The sequence below is a fragment of the Callospermophilus lateralis genome, chromosome 14 (assembly GCF_048772815.1).
Source record: "Callospermophilus lateralis isolate mCalLat2 chromosome 14, mCalLat2.hap1, whole genome shotgun sequence".
NCBI lineage: Eukaryota > Metazoa > Chordata > Mammalia > Rodentia > Sciuridae > Callospermophilus > Callospermophilus lateralis.
Window position 1 is genome coordinate 36,171,887 of NC_135318.1, and position 14,628 is coordinate 36,186,514.

General features: G+C 44.9%; 1 protein-coding gene across 2 annotated transcripts in view; it reads left to right on the plus strand.

Moving 5' to 3' along the window:
- Prkce (protein kinase C epsilon) overlaps positions 1-14,628 on the plus strand; it is a 475,888-nt gene that overhangs the window by 194,860 nt on the left and 266,400 nt on the right. Inside the window, exon 3 of one of the 2 annotated variants that reach the window (XM_076833998.2) lies at positions 9,519-9,644. The exons of the other annotated variant lie outside the window; for it this stretch is intronic. Within the exon in view, the coding sequence (XP_076690113.1) occupies positions 9,519-9,644 (126 nt within the window). The remainder of the gene's footprint in view (positions 1-9,518; positions 9,645-14,628) is intronic. 2 annotated transcript variants of the gene reach the window in all.

Genomic DNA, 14,628 nt, shown 5'->3' on the forward strand with positions numbered 1-14,628 from the left:
GAGCCCTGCTTCCTTCTTACTGGTTTTCTGGCTGGGAAAACAGCAAGCTGAGCTATTGCCTGATGTTAATGCTCCTTCATGCTGGGGCTGACATTAGGGGTGGGCTTGGGGCTAAAGACTAATTTGGTTCCAACCGCCACAGGCACCCCTAGCAATCCCTCGGAGATAATTCTGAAAAAGTGCCTGATGATTTCTTATGCACATATTTTATAACACACTGGGTGTGCTGAAGTTAGTGAAAGGGACTTCCGATGCATAATAGATTGGGGGTAAATATGCCATGTAATTACCTCTTCTGTAATAATGTTTTATAACCTATGCATTAGGTTGCACACTTAATATTCATTATTACACACACATACAAGAAAAAAATAGAGTAGAAATGTCCATAACCTTTTCTCAATAACAAATGTGCTCTTTGCATGTGGGGTCAGATACCCAAGACCAGCTTATTTTCAATTTCACTTATAAATAAAAGCTCTTATTCTTACCTCTTCCTTGTACATTGTAGGTATTCAACAAATGTCGTTTGAACCACTGATTTCTCTTTACCCAGATATCTGCTGCAGGTTTATCCTACTGGCAAACCTGCTCAGGTAGCACAAAGATGAATTGCCAGGTTTGAAACATTATAATGTCAGAAGCCAACTAAATGTCTATAACTAAGGGACATTTTGTGCCATTCTATAAAGGAATAATTTAAGCAACCATTTTACATTTTTATGTATTAATGGGGACATATATTTAAAATAAATCATTAAGAAAGTAAGTTAGAATAGTAGGTATACTATGACCCCATTCGTGTAAAAAGAAACACACACAAATATATATATATATATATATATATACAGTGAATATATATGTATATATGTACACTAGACTTGTATAAGCTTGAAAAGTGGGAAGGGGGTCCTAGGGACTTTTGCTTACCCTGTGTCCTTTCAGTTTATGGACATTTCTGCCTTGGGTTTACATAGGTGTAAACTCTGTTACTCTAGATGCCTCATCGTGTGGCCTCTTGGTGTACCATGACCACTTCCTCTTCTCACAATGGTCTGCCTCCTCCTCCTCCTTGCAGATCTCACAGCCTCTGTGTAACCTCCTGGCCCTCTCCCCCGTGCAGCCTGGCCTCCTCTGAAGAGCCACATAGCTTCTGGTCATTCCACTTAGTGGTGCATGAGGACTGTCTGACTTAGTTCTGCTTTGCTTTTCTGCCTTAACTCCTCCCATAGGCTGTCAGGAGCGAGCGTGGCACTGTGCACTAGAAGGCATCAGGCACTCCCTGCCTATGCAGTCTGAGGGCTGGGGGTCTTCTCTCCTGGCTTTTCTGGTATCCTGTGTTTCTGCTGCTGGACCTGAGCCATTGACCTCTGGGACCCATATCCAAGGGCTGCATTACTAGGAAATCTAGTGCCAGGTCATCCTATAGATGATGGGGACAAAGCTGTAATGCCCAGGGCTTTGGGGACTGCTAGGACTCAGTGCAGACATCTGATTACCAAAAGTCAGCTCTGCCCCCGAGGTTGTGTGTGTACAATGCATGCAAATTTATGCACACTTACATTCATAATCACCTGTGCAGTGTACTGCTGGGCCCAGAGTTTGGCAAGGGCTGCATTCTCACTGAAAACTGGTCTATCCTCCTGCCCCAAATCAGAGCATTTCATTTTGACTAAAAACTTTTTTTTTTTTTTGAGGGGGGGTGATACCAGGGATTGAACTCGGGGTCACTAGACCACTGAGCCACATTCCCTGCCCTGTTTTGTATTATATTTAGATTTAGGGCCTCTCTGGGTTGCTTAGTGCCTTGCTTTTTCGAGGTTGGCTTTGAACCAGCAATCCTCCTGCCTCAGCCTCCTGAGCTCCTGGAATTACGGGTGTGCGCCACTGCACCCAGCTGGAAACTGTTTTGAGTAACAATTTTAGTGGTTCTCTGTTCTTCAGGCGCCACCTTCTCTGCTTGTTTGAGCCCTGCTGCTAGAGATGAGAGCAAATGGGGACAATATATGTGGTTTGAGGGTTTGGAATGGGGTTGTGGGACAGGGCAGCTGGTCCCAACAGTATATCCTATTATTATTGTGTGTTTGAGGCTTCTGCAAGTTGGGTATGTAGAATGAAAGTCTCTAACATCTAATTCGCATTCAGCCTCAACTGTCTGTCTAGGGTACCTACTTTTCTTGTAAGAATATGACTCTTCTGGAAAATATAGAGGGTCTCAGGGCTACTCACTGTATTGCCTGGATAATATAGTCCTTGATGCTTCCTCCATGAAGATGGGAAAACTTGTTCACATGCTCAAAAGGCAGCAAGTTTAGTCCCAGACACAAGCTTACCTGTGAACACAATGTGAGGATAATATAGCACTCTCAAAGGACCAATGGCTATGAATCAGGACATCTAGTGGGAGTCTCTCGAAGGGCCAGAGAAGTGCCTGCTTTCTCTCCCTACCACCTCCCTCCTTCCTGCCTTCTCTTTCTCATTTGTTAGTTGCTCACAAGCTGGGCTAACTCTGGGGATGCAAAGACGAGTCAGACAGTCCTTACTCTCAGGGAGTTCACACTTCAGGAGTAGAAATGGGTGTTTAAACAGAGTAAGTACAGCACAGAGCCATGGATTTAGGAGATCGTTCTGTTCAGGATTCCTGGAGGCTCAAAGGATGGACTGGCCAAGTCTTCCTGGCTCATTAGAAGTCCTGGAAGAAGCTCTTTCCGATGGGGGAGGATAAGCAGGTGTGGCCGCAGGCTGCAACGGGACGTGAGGCTTTGGGGGCCAGGCTGAGCTCAGGAGGAGGTATGGAAACAGTGTGCCTGGTTGGACTGGAGGCATATGGAAGGCAGCCATCAGATGGGTCCTGCTACCAACAGATGGGCCAACAGAAAGGCCATCGAGCTTCAAGTATGACCTTGACTCTGGTTTACCTGAACTGGCCCCTCACTTTTCCAAATTTCGATTTCCTCACTTGTAGATTAGTTTAGTGGAGGGGAACTTCCCTCTGGCCAACTGAGTCTATGAAATATGCCGACATAGATGAGCAGGAGCAAGGTGGACGATCTATTTCGTGCACAGCAGCATCACATGAATTTAGGGGAGGAAAAAGCTGAATGGGCCCTGTTCCAGGTGACAGCCTGGAACAAAGTCTGTCTGGGCCTGGTGGCCACCTCTAGCCTCCTCTTCTGTTATTTGAGTTTAATCCTTGCTGATGAGGAGGTTCCTGGGGAGGGGGGTCGTGCTATTGAGTTCCTTTAGCAGATAAGGTGGGGAGCTCTAAGAAAGCTCTTCCCTGCATCTGCTGTTTCCCAGGTGCCTGAGTTTGAAGTCCAAGGTGGTATATTGTGAGGTGGCATTTCCTGAACTCCTTCGATGGAAGCAATCGAACTTCTCTTCCTGTGGCCACTTTTGTGTGGAGGAGGAATCTGGGGCTCTGATGCAGTTGGTTAGAAGGAGGACTGGGTCTGAATGGTTGTCGCTTGTCAGAGCCACATTCTGTTTTCTCTGCCTGTTTCCCTCCTCTCCATTTGACCTGTTGGCCTAGGGACCCTGAGTTTTCTACAAATTTTTTTTTTGTATATTACGGTAACACATTTGAAGGGAAGAAGGCTCATAGCTTCAACTTAGCTCTTAGAAGAATTCAAGACCTCAACACGCTTAAGCATAGTTGTTCTGGAGAATGACCTTGATGACCTTGGGATTCACCTGCCACCCTGGTGTAACCTTGTTCCTGGTCCCCACCCCCTGCCCATATTTTTAGGAATGAAATACGTGACACAATAGATTGTTCTAGACAATTATTTTTCACTGGAAAGAAATGTAAAACGTTGCAATAGAAGTATTTCTAAAATGTAAACTTAGCTGCCTTTTTAAGGACAATGTACTGAACATAAGTGTTTAATGTTTTGGACATTTTTATGAACATCAATTATTGGCTTGTGTTCTTCTAAGGAGTGTGAGGGGTGTGGGATTTGTCCCTATGCCAAAGAACCCCAGGTTGTCTTCTTTCTTCTGTAATTTCTCCCCACCACTCCTATGGATTATGAAGAGATATCTTCCTTTATGTATAATTGTTTGCGTGGGAACCTGAGGAAGGACTTTAGCTTTTATTTTGAAGTAAAGTACTTGTTTTTATAATTGTCACTTGCTGCTTGAACATAGAGAGCTGTACTATAGGCTCCAGAGCAGTGGATCTCAAACCTGAACATGCATCCACCATCACCTGGAGGGCTGGTTAAAATATAGCCTGCTGGGCCCTCTTCAGACTTTCTAATTCTGGAGATCTGGGCAAAGGTCAAGATTTTGCATTCCTAACAAGCTTCCCAGGTAATGTGAGATTCCAGGTCAGGGGACCAATTTTGAGAACCACTGTTTTAGAGCAGTACTTCTCAAACTTTCATGTGCATATAAATCATCTAGGGAATCTTATTAAAATGGAAGCCTGAGTCATAAAGTCTGGGGTAGGCTCTGAGATTTTGCTTTTGTAATCAGCTCCCAGGTGATGCTCATTCTGCTGGATTACGGGATAGGTTTATGTAGAAAGACTAAAGCAGTGGCTCAAAACCCTTGCCAATGAGAGAGACCTAAGGAAAGAGGAGAGGAGTGAAAAGGAGAAAGAGAGTAATATCCCAAAACAGATAAATCAGAATCTTTGTGCATGGAGCCTAAGCATCAATATAGCTCCCTGGTGATTTGGATGGGTAGTCAAGGTTGGAATCCTGTTCTCAAAGTTGGGATTCTACTGAAAATCTGTCCTCTAAATAAATGGAATATTTCAGTATTTCATATTTGATTGAGTTGGTTTGATTATCATCTCCAAAATTGAGATGTCACTAATATAGTACCAAGGGTGGGGATTTTAAGAGGTGATTGGGCTTCACTCATGTTGGGCTTGCTTTCCCTTTTGCTGTGGGAAAACACAGGAAGAGGGCACAGCATTCCTCCCCTCCCAAGAATGCAGCAACCTGGTGCCATCTTGGAAGCAGAGAATCCTTACCAGACAAATGAACCTGCTGGCCCCTTGATCTTGGACTTACTAGTCTCTAGGATTTTTTGTCTTGGCTTTTTGTAAGTTACTAAGGCTCAGGTTTTTTGTTATAGCAGCACAGATAGACTGAGATAGCTTTGTTGGTTTCCAAATGTGCCTTGACTGGAGAGATATGGAAGGCAACACTGCCTCCTGCTGGTAATAGGTGGATCAGTCCAAAGGACATTGAGGATTTAAGTGGGACCCTGCTGTCACTGGCTCACTGGACTGACCCCACACTTTTCCAGATTACTCTTTCCTCATTTATAGAGTGGTGTGGGTAAAGTAAAAATTTCCCTCTATCTGCTAACATATTTGAGGATATCATCTGGAAAGCTTTAAAAGATAAGATTGAAATAATTTGAGATTTGCTTTGAAATAACTGGGTGGTGGGCTCAAGATGTAGCTCAGTGGTAGAATGCTTGCCTAGCATGCTCAAGGCTGTGTGTTTGATTCCCAGCACTGGAAAAACAATGTTTGTACTTAACTAGGTAGGATTATTTTGAGGTGAGGACATTGATCTATGTGGTCCAATCTATAGCCACTAATGATTTGTAGCTATTTAAATTAAATAGTTTCAAAGGGAAAAAATTAACATCTCTCGTGACACCAGCCACATTTCAAGTGCTCAGTGGTCACATGTGGCTACCTGCATGGATACTGCAGAAAATCCTATTGGAGAGCATTAGGATATGAAACGAGACTGGCTGTGAGTAGATAATTATTGAAGCTGGGTGATCGGGTCTCTGGGGGTTCATTATCCTGTATTGTCTACTTTAAATAGCTTTAACATTTTCCATAATAAATTGTTCAAAAAATATGCTCAGGCCTCACTCCAGAGCAATGAAATCAGAATCCTTAGGGGTGGGGTCGGGCATCCAATGTTGGTCTGGCAGAGCTCCCCATGTCTTCCCAGTGTACCGCCAGGGTTGAGCCTCGCTGGGCTAATTGAATAGGTGTGCTTAAAGATGATGAGATCCAGCTGTGCTCCCAGCCTGCATGACCTTCAATCAGACTGGGCACTTGCTTTTTTCTGGCTTGGCTAATGAGGATGGGGGTGCTGTTCTGCTTTCCTTTCAGACATACAGCAAAATCCAGGGAGAAGGAGCTGAAAGCCTCTGATACCCATCAAGCACTGTGCACATGAAATACGTTTACTGCTTTTTCTTGTTCCCAGTCTGGCCACAGTGAGGCCTTGCAGTAGGGTTGCCAGATACAGCAAATAAAAATATAGGAGGCCCCATTAAATTTGAGTTTTAGACAAACTATGAATAATTTTTCATGTAAGTATGTCTTGAGCAATACTTGAAACATATAGTAAAAAGTTATTTGTATTTTTTCTGGCGATTCTACGCTGGAGCCTCTTTCCCTGTTGCAGTTGGCAGGGTGGGGACCCCGAGCTTTTGTTTGTAGCTGCAGATCTATGGAGCTGCCTTCGTCTGGGGAGCTTTTCTGTTCACCAGCATTGGGAAGGAGATGGGGTCAACAGAGAGAATGCTCTTAAAACCCAATGTAGCAGCGTCTCTCCATTCATTCAGGTCTTTCATTCCTTGCACTGGAAGTCTCAAGTTTTTCTCATATAAATCATACGGCACTTGCTCATAGTGTGTTAGATTTATGACTGAGGGTTGTGGAGTTATTATGTGTAGGTGTGTGTGCCAACAGGTGTTTAATTTCAAATTCCAATTGTTCATTTCAATTGTTGGGATAATGCTAGATAGACAGGCAGTCAGCTGGCTTTCAGATCTTGTCCTTGCTAAGGAAGAAGCAGAAGAGCCAAAGCCCAGTGATCTGGGGCCCTGGAGTGTCAGGCCCTTCCACAGCCATTGCTGTAGGGCAGCCCTGTGGGGAATCCCAGGTCACTTTTGTTTGTTGGACTCCTGAACATTGCCCCATTCAGTCAGAGAAAGTCCATTTTCAAAACCAAAATAGCCTTTAAAAAAAATTCCTCCTTCTGACCAGGTTTGCACATGGACCCACGTGTGCACAGCTCTTTATCTCCTCCTTAGCTCATTACTGTCCCTACAGGGCAGTTCTCATTCCTGGCTTCAGCCTGAAATTATCTGTGAAGCTTAAAAAAAAATGCATGCCTGGTTTGGGGGGTGTATTTGGACTCTGTGTATCTTATAAAGTTCTTCCGGTGACTTTAATACTCAGCTTGACTTAAGAATATCTGCCTTGAAGCCTCAAACAAAAGAAACTTTTTAAACACAGTTAGTCCTAGGTAACAAAGGGAAGCTGAAAATGAATTTATACTAAAGGGTGGATGGTTGCTAGCCTAACTCTCTTGATTTTTTCATGTTAAATAATTGGTAGAATTTTCAGCTGTGCATTTCAGCTGCCTAGTTGGGTAAAGATGAATGGTCCACTTTGTTGCAGATGCATGGATTTTCTCCACCTTCAAGGCTCTTGGTGGTAGGTACTCTGTTTTATAGCTGGGTTCAGTTGCTGATAGAAATATTTGACATTCACTTTTTAGAGTATTTGACTAAATACTTCAAATATAAAAATCAATAAGTCAACATGAATGACTCAGAGTCTCTAATAGCTTCAGAATAATGTGGCTTGTACTAAATGTTAGCTGCCATTGTTATTGTCATTATGACCAAGTTACTGTGCATTCCAACCGTGTCCTTAGGGAAAAGAGGATTAGATGAGGGAATAAAACCTATTAAGTTCTATGTCCTATTTAAAGCAGCTTCTTGTAATACTGCTAATAACTGTTAATAATAATAGAAGCCACAAAATACTGCTAATGACCATTAAAAAAAAAAAAAGCTACCATTCATTAAGCACTGTTCCTGTTTTCTTTCCAATGACCACTATGTGAGATGGGGACAGTTTTTCTTCCCGTTGTCCTGAGTGTAGCCAGGTTGGGTTACCTGAAGGAGCACACCTAGTAAGTTTGCACTTGGGCAGTCTGGTCCATCCTGATCATCTGTGACCTTGGGGAGGCACTCTCCTCTCTGGCTTTCAGTGTCCTCACCTGTGAGACCTGGATAAGTGATTTCCTTTAGATCTGTGTCAGTTGCCTGCCAAGGACTCGGCATCTCCTTTAACACATCAAGTCGCGGGTTTTCAATTCTGCCAGTGTTTCAACAAAATTGACCCAAGTGCATTGAGATAGACTGGAAATCAAAATCTAATGCATATGTCAATTAATATTGTAATACAATTATATTCTTAACACATAATTACATGTTATACTGTATTTAAATTTTTACAGGTGTTCTACCTCTAGGGTGAGGGGACAGAGTGGGCTAAGAGTACTTGAGTATTATTCTACTCATCCTCGGGAGGAGGTCAGGGGCCTACTAGGTGACAAGGTTGCGGATGTGCAGAACTAAGATGTGAAGTGCAGTTTGGGGACTGCTTGGGGTGAGTTGTCCCAGAGAAAGGGGGCTGAGCATTGGTTTGAGAGGAAAGGGCCCACAAGGTCAAGGCCTACACCAGTATTTCTGTTTGGATGCTCTTGAGAGTCTGATCTGTTTTAAAGTAAAATCGAAGAAATAAGTTTCATCCTCACTTTTTTTTACATATTTTAACATTGACTTTCATTCTGGCATTTAAATTACTTTAATAAAGGAGAATTCACATTGAGGCTTTTTGCTGTTGATGACTTAGTTACTTGTCAGACGTGCAGAGCTGAGCTCCCACCTGCCAGCGGAGTGAACAGCGTCATGGAGGCAGTTTTGATAGTAGGAAGGTAGGGGGTCAAGTCAGGAGAGCCCTGTGCTCAAGTGCATGGTTTCCTGAGCCACACACCCTTGTTCCAATCCGGTTCTGATGGCCTTGTAGCCTCACCCCTTCAGGCAGGTTTCTGTGACTTTTCTAAGCCTGATTTCCTCATTTGTAAAGTGGGTGATCATACTTTCTCTTTGGCTGTGGTGACCCTATGAAGAGGAATGAAGTGCTGGGGACCTAGTGGGCCTTCTAGTCAACAGACCCCCTAGATCTCTGAAGGGGACCAACAGCACTCAGAAGAAACAGGCATCCCAGGAGGTGACGAGTGACTGCCCCATCACTTCCCGTCCCCAGGGGCCGCTGGGCACACAGTGGGGCCTGGGATTGTGCAAGAGACTTCTCAGAGTGGGGCCTGCATGTGTTCCCTGTCTTTGAAGATTCCAGGGTGTCCTGTTCCTTTCCGAGGGACTGGGATTGACTGTGGATCGATAAAGCAGTCAGCTCAGCTGACCGGAGATGGGCCCCTCCTCGTGTCTGACTCGGACTCTCCTCCCCACCCCCAGAGAGGCTCCTCTGTGCATGGCTCTGGCTTTGAGAGCATTTCATTCCCTCCCTGGTGGGGACAAATGGCAGGTTGAGCAGGTTCACACATACAACTGCAGCTGGGGCCTGGGATCTTTGTCCGAGGAACGTTTAATGGATAAAACCTTTTACCTGTTGGAGATTAAATGCTCTGGGAAGCCTGTGGTTAGATAATCTAGCACTGAGGAAAAACACTATCAATAATTGCTCTGTTGTTTTGCGCTGCTTCTCTTGATAGGAACTAAAGCGTGTTTCTCAGCAGCAAGAGCAATAAAAACACCTTCCGAGGAGGAGCTGGCTTTTCCTGACTCCTCGAGAGCAAATGATTTAGAGGTCTCTCTGTGGGAGATGAAATGGGATTCAGGTAAGCAGCTGAAGGGTTTACGTGGGATTACGCTGTAAAACACCATCCTGGGGGGTACTTTCCTTTGCAGAGAAGAGAGCGAGAAGCAGAGGCTTTTGGAAGTCAGGTTCGTGGTGCAACTTAAAGGGATGAGAAGTGGACTTCTCCAGGACCTTCTTCAGACAGTGCCTGGACACAGGGGACAGGCCTTTTTTCCCCACCTGCTAGAATCTTCCCCTGAGATATTGGAGTGTATGTTAATCAGGTGGACAAGGGGTAACCTGAGGACCTCGGGCCAGCCAGACCAGTGAGCTCCTTTGCTCAATTCCACAAATGTATCTGGCACCACCTCCTTAGTGCCAGATACTGTAGTTGACACTGGGCGTATAGTGAGAATAAACCAGACACAAATCTCCACTCTTATAGAGCTTAGATTCCACTGGGGGAAACAGACTGCAGACAAGTCACAGATGCTATATAATTTTCATCAAGGAGAAAAAATAAAGCAAGAAAGAGGAATATGAAGTGGCCAGAGGTTAGCTAAGATTATAAGTTTACAGGGAGACCTTTGAGGAACTTGGTGAAGGTAGTAGTAGGGAAGCGAACTAGGCGGGAATGAAAGAAGATGGTGTGGGCAGAGAAAACAGCAAGTGCAAAGGCCCTGTGCACACAGGAGTCATTGTGTCTGAACCAGAGAGAACTGGGAGGCGTAGGTAAAAAACAAGGTGAGGGAGGCAGAAGAGAACCAAATCAGCAGGGCTTTCAGGTCCCAGTCAGGACTCTGGCCTCGGCTCTGAAGTAAGATGGGAGCCACTAGAGGTTCTGAGCAGAAGAATGACCTGATTAAAGATTTGATAGGATTATCCCGACTCCTTTGTAACAGTGGACAATAAGAGACAAAGGCAGATACAGAGGCTGATTAGGAGCCACGGCCATGATCCAGGCCAGTGGTAATAGTGGCCTGAACCAGGGTGGTGGGGATAAGAAGTAGTGCTTGGCGTATTTGAGCAAGTGCAGTTGGACTGTGTTGACATGCCCGAAGTCGATTGTGGATGTAAAGAGAGAAATCAAGGATGACTCCAAGGTGTTTGGTCTGACAACTGAAATGATAACGGATACAGAGAGACTCTAGGGTGAGGGATCTAATTTGGAGCTCCATTTTGGCCATGTTAAGGTCCAGCTGGCATAACAGCACATGCCTCTAATCCAAGGCACGTGACTCCCAGTTCTCTCTACTTGGAAAGCTGAGGCCAGAGAATTGTGAATCTGAGGCCAGTCTGGGCAACTTAGCGTGACCTTGTCTCAAAAGAAGAAGAAGAAAAAACAAAACCCAAGGCTGACATCTGGGCGATGTTCAGGGTTGCTGCCTGGAGGGCTCTGGTGCTCAGCCTGGGCTGGAGATGTAAATTGAGGACTCATGAGAATGGAGGTGGTCTACAGAGGAGACCAGGGCACCTGGGAACTGGAAGGGCCCTTAGTGGCTGCCTTCTGCACACCTGTCATCTCTTTAAGAGGAAATGAAAGGTCATACCTCAGTCAATTGGAAAATCTGAGTTAGGGCCCAGCTCGGTTAAGGCCTATCCAGATAATTCTTTATAGTTTTTTTTTTTTTAAAGAGAGAGAGAGAGAGTGAGAGAGGAGAGAGAGAGAGAGAGAGAGAGAGAGAGAGAGAGAGAGAATTTTTTGATATTTATTTTTTAGTTATCGGCGGACACAACATCTTTGTTTGTACGTGGTGCTGAGAATCGAACCCGGGCCGCATGCATGCCAGGCGAGTGCGCTACCACTTGAGCCACATCCCCAGCCCTCTTTATAGCTTTTTAAAAGTATTTATTTATTTATTTATTTTAGCTCTAGATGGATACAACATCTTTATTTTGTTTATTTATTTTTATGGGGTGCTGAGGATCGGAACCCAGTGCCTCACATGTGCAGCTGAGTCACAACCCCAGCCCTTTACAGTGTTTTTATGGGAGCTGATAGAGTTTGCTGAGGCTTGCATTCTCTCTGTCTCTTCCTCCCTCTCCCTCTCTCTCTCTCTCTATCTCTCTCTCTCTCTCACACACACACACACACACACATTCTGTTGTCTTAATATTGTTGTCGTAATATGGATGGCCACTCCTTTACAATCCCAACTACCCTAGAGTGTCATTTAAGAATCACAAAGACCATGGATAGCCCTCTACTGGCCAATGGAGAGATGAGACGAGAAATTGGGAGGAGCATGTAGAAATTCTTATGATGACTTGACATTGCTACAACATCCAAGGGCAACGTCAGTAGACTGCTCTTGATGAGCAGGGTGTGGACGGGTTTGGGTGTTGTTGAACTCAGTGGTGGCTCATTTATACTATGAGTTTGTATGAATCAGGTGTGATAGGACCATGTAGCAGATTGGAAATAAAACAAATAAACATGGGTCCTTCACTACACAGGGCTGAGAGGCACTGACTCAGCATGATGCCCTCAGTAAATCCTTGTTAGATGTGAGGAGAGAATCTTGTAATTCTTCTAAGACTCAGGCCTCGTCTCTGCCAGATGTTGGTGCCAACAGTTGATGATGTCTCCGTGGGGAGAGCTTCCTTTTCTTCCTGGTGGCCGGAGGTGTCAATCTGCCGTCTTCCTTGCTCTCAGCTCAGTGTCAGTCAGTGCCCTCCTTAAAAGCAGTTCTTTCAGTCACTCCAGCCTGTCCTAAAGTGTGAGCCCTGCAGTGTTTCCAAGGGGGCTTCTAGAACCCCCAAGGCTGAGTCTCTCTTGGCCATTCAGACTAAGGAGGAGACATACGTTGCCTTCAGTCACGTCCTGAGCTGTCGGAGAAAGAATTTTGGAGGGAGACAGGTGTTGGCAAGTGCCATTGTTAACCACTTGAGTCTCAGTCCCTTCTTCACTATAAAATGAGGCAACCTTCCCCACCTCATGGTGCTATTGGGAACGTTCGAGGACACAGTATGTGCCTAGTAGAGGGCCTGGCATTGAAAAGATGCCCAACACAAGTCCCATTAAGCCACGTTATGCAGGTGACATTCTGATTTTGAATTCAGATTCACCTCAGTCTTCTATTCCTCAGCTCCTTGCCCTGTACCTATGGTCTTTACTCCCTGCCTCCTTCCCTGCTTTGTCTGCCTGTAGGATTTGTGGTCACCATGGTGGATCCTGGGTCGCTGGACTGGCTGCTGCTCTTGTTTCCACGGATGACTCCAGAGGGCTCCTTTCCGGCTGGTAGTGACAGGAGGGAGCTGCAGGAGCTTTTGCTTGTATATTGGGCTGCTCTGAACTGTGCTTGTCCCCCAGCCTCCTACACCACCATCTGCAAGTCCCTGTGAGAAAGGAGGCAGCTCATCTGCCATGTCCCAAGTAGGCTCTCCTGACCTGCCGGCAATGCCTCCCAGGGCTGTTTTCCCATCTTGTCACTTGTTTCCGAGCCATTTGCCAAATGCCACTCTTTCTGGTCTCCTTGTCTCCTTCTCTCACCCTCTGGCTTGAGTTTTTGGAAGAGTCCCATGGGAAGGGTGAGGAGGGTGTTGCCATGGGACATAGGAAATGTCTAACTCAGGTGTAACGCCTGTCATATGGTCCTGAAATGCCATCTTGAGTGACCCTTGCCTTCAGGGTCTGAATTCCTGATGATTAATATGCAGATGGTGGTTCATAGTTCCAACAAGCTGCATTCTACTGTTTTCAGAGAAAGGATTCTTGCTTTCTGCCTGCTGCTGGCACTGGATCTCAGATTTCAGAATCTGCCACCAAACAGATGGCAGTTGGGGAATATTTGGGAATTAAATGCCTCATTCTATTAGTCTGATTCTGGCCTGTTTTAATTTGGGGATATAGCTTATGTCCACTTGGCCTGTGTTTCTAACAGGTAAAAATATCCTGTTTTGTTTCAGTAGGAGGAAAAAGATATCAATATATTATGAAGAGAGTGTATGTATATACATACACCATGTATTATAAAATCTACAGAACTCCAAATGGATGCATCTGGTCTTCAGGGGTCCCCTCAGCTGCGGCAGGATTGAGGATGTGGGTGAGATGGGTGCCAGGGATAGGGGTGGGTATGTAAGGCAGCTCCTCCAGGTTAGAACCAGAGAAGAAATAGTGCAGAAGAGTCTAGGAGGAAAGAACAATTAAATGCAAATGTCCTTGCACAATAGCAAAGAAAATCATATATCTGAGTCCAAGATGAAACCACCAATATGGTAAACTCCCACAGCTTGTCTGATCTCTTGACTTAGCATTTTCATTGATTGCTTCTAGTCGCTATGATTTAAAGTCTGCCAACGCAGTATCTACAGCCATACTGAAGACTCTTCAAGTTGGGGACCCGTTCTGTTGTTGCATGTTAAGCAGGATGTTGGAGCACAGGATCTAGTTCTAGAGGGACCAGGAGAGGGATCTAGAGGCTTAGAGGTGAGTTCATAGCAGAGACACTTTGCATGTTCCAAGCCCCTCATGGTGGTGATCTGCGTGCATGAGAATGGGGGTTATGTGGAAAGGAGATTAATTTGATCTGTCTCAGAAAAACAGAGAAAACCATGGGGGAGAAATGGAAGCTCAAGGTGAGATTTTTCTACAACAGAAGTGGCTGCTTTGTGGGTGGTAGAGGGCTCCCACCCTGGAAATGTTCATGCAGATGACATTCTGCCAAAAGAGGGTCCAGCAGAGCCTGAGAGGTTGGAGTAAATGAATTTGCAAACTCCTGTTTTTGAAAATGAATGACAACTTTCTTCTAGTTTATATCAATATTCAGAGTCTTCTGTATTTCTTGTAGTGTCGGGAGGACGCTGTCCTCAGAAAGTGATAAATGTTTGTTAATTAGTACAATGGGGAGGTTTTATCATTGCAAAATTAAATCAGTTTCTGCACAGCTTGGTAACAGCAGTGAGAATAATCTTATATGGGTGTTGAAAATCCACATATGCTACCAAAATTTGGTCTGTCCATCTGGGGAGTGGGGAATGAAAATCCTCAGTTGTATGTCATCTTTCAGGTCATCTTTAGC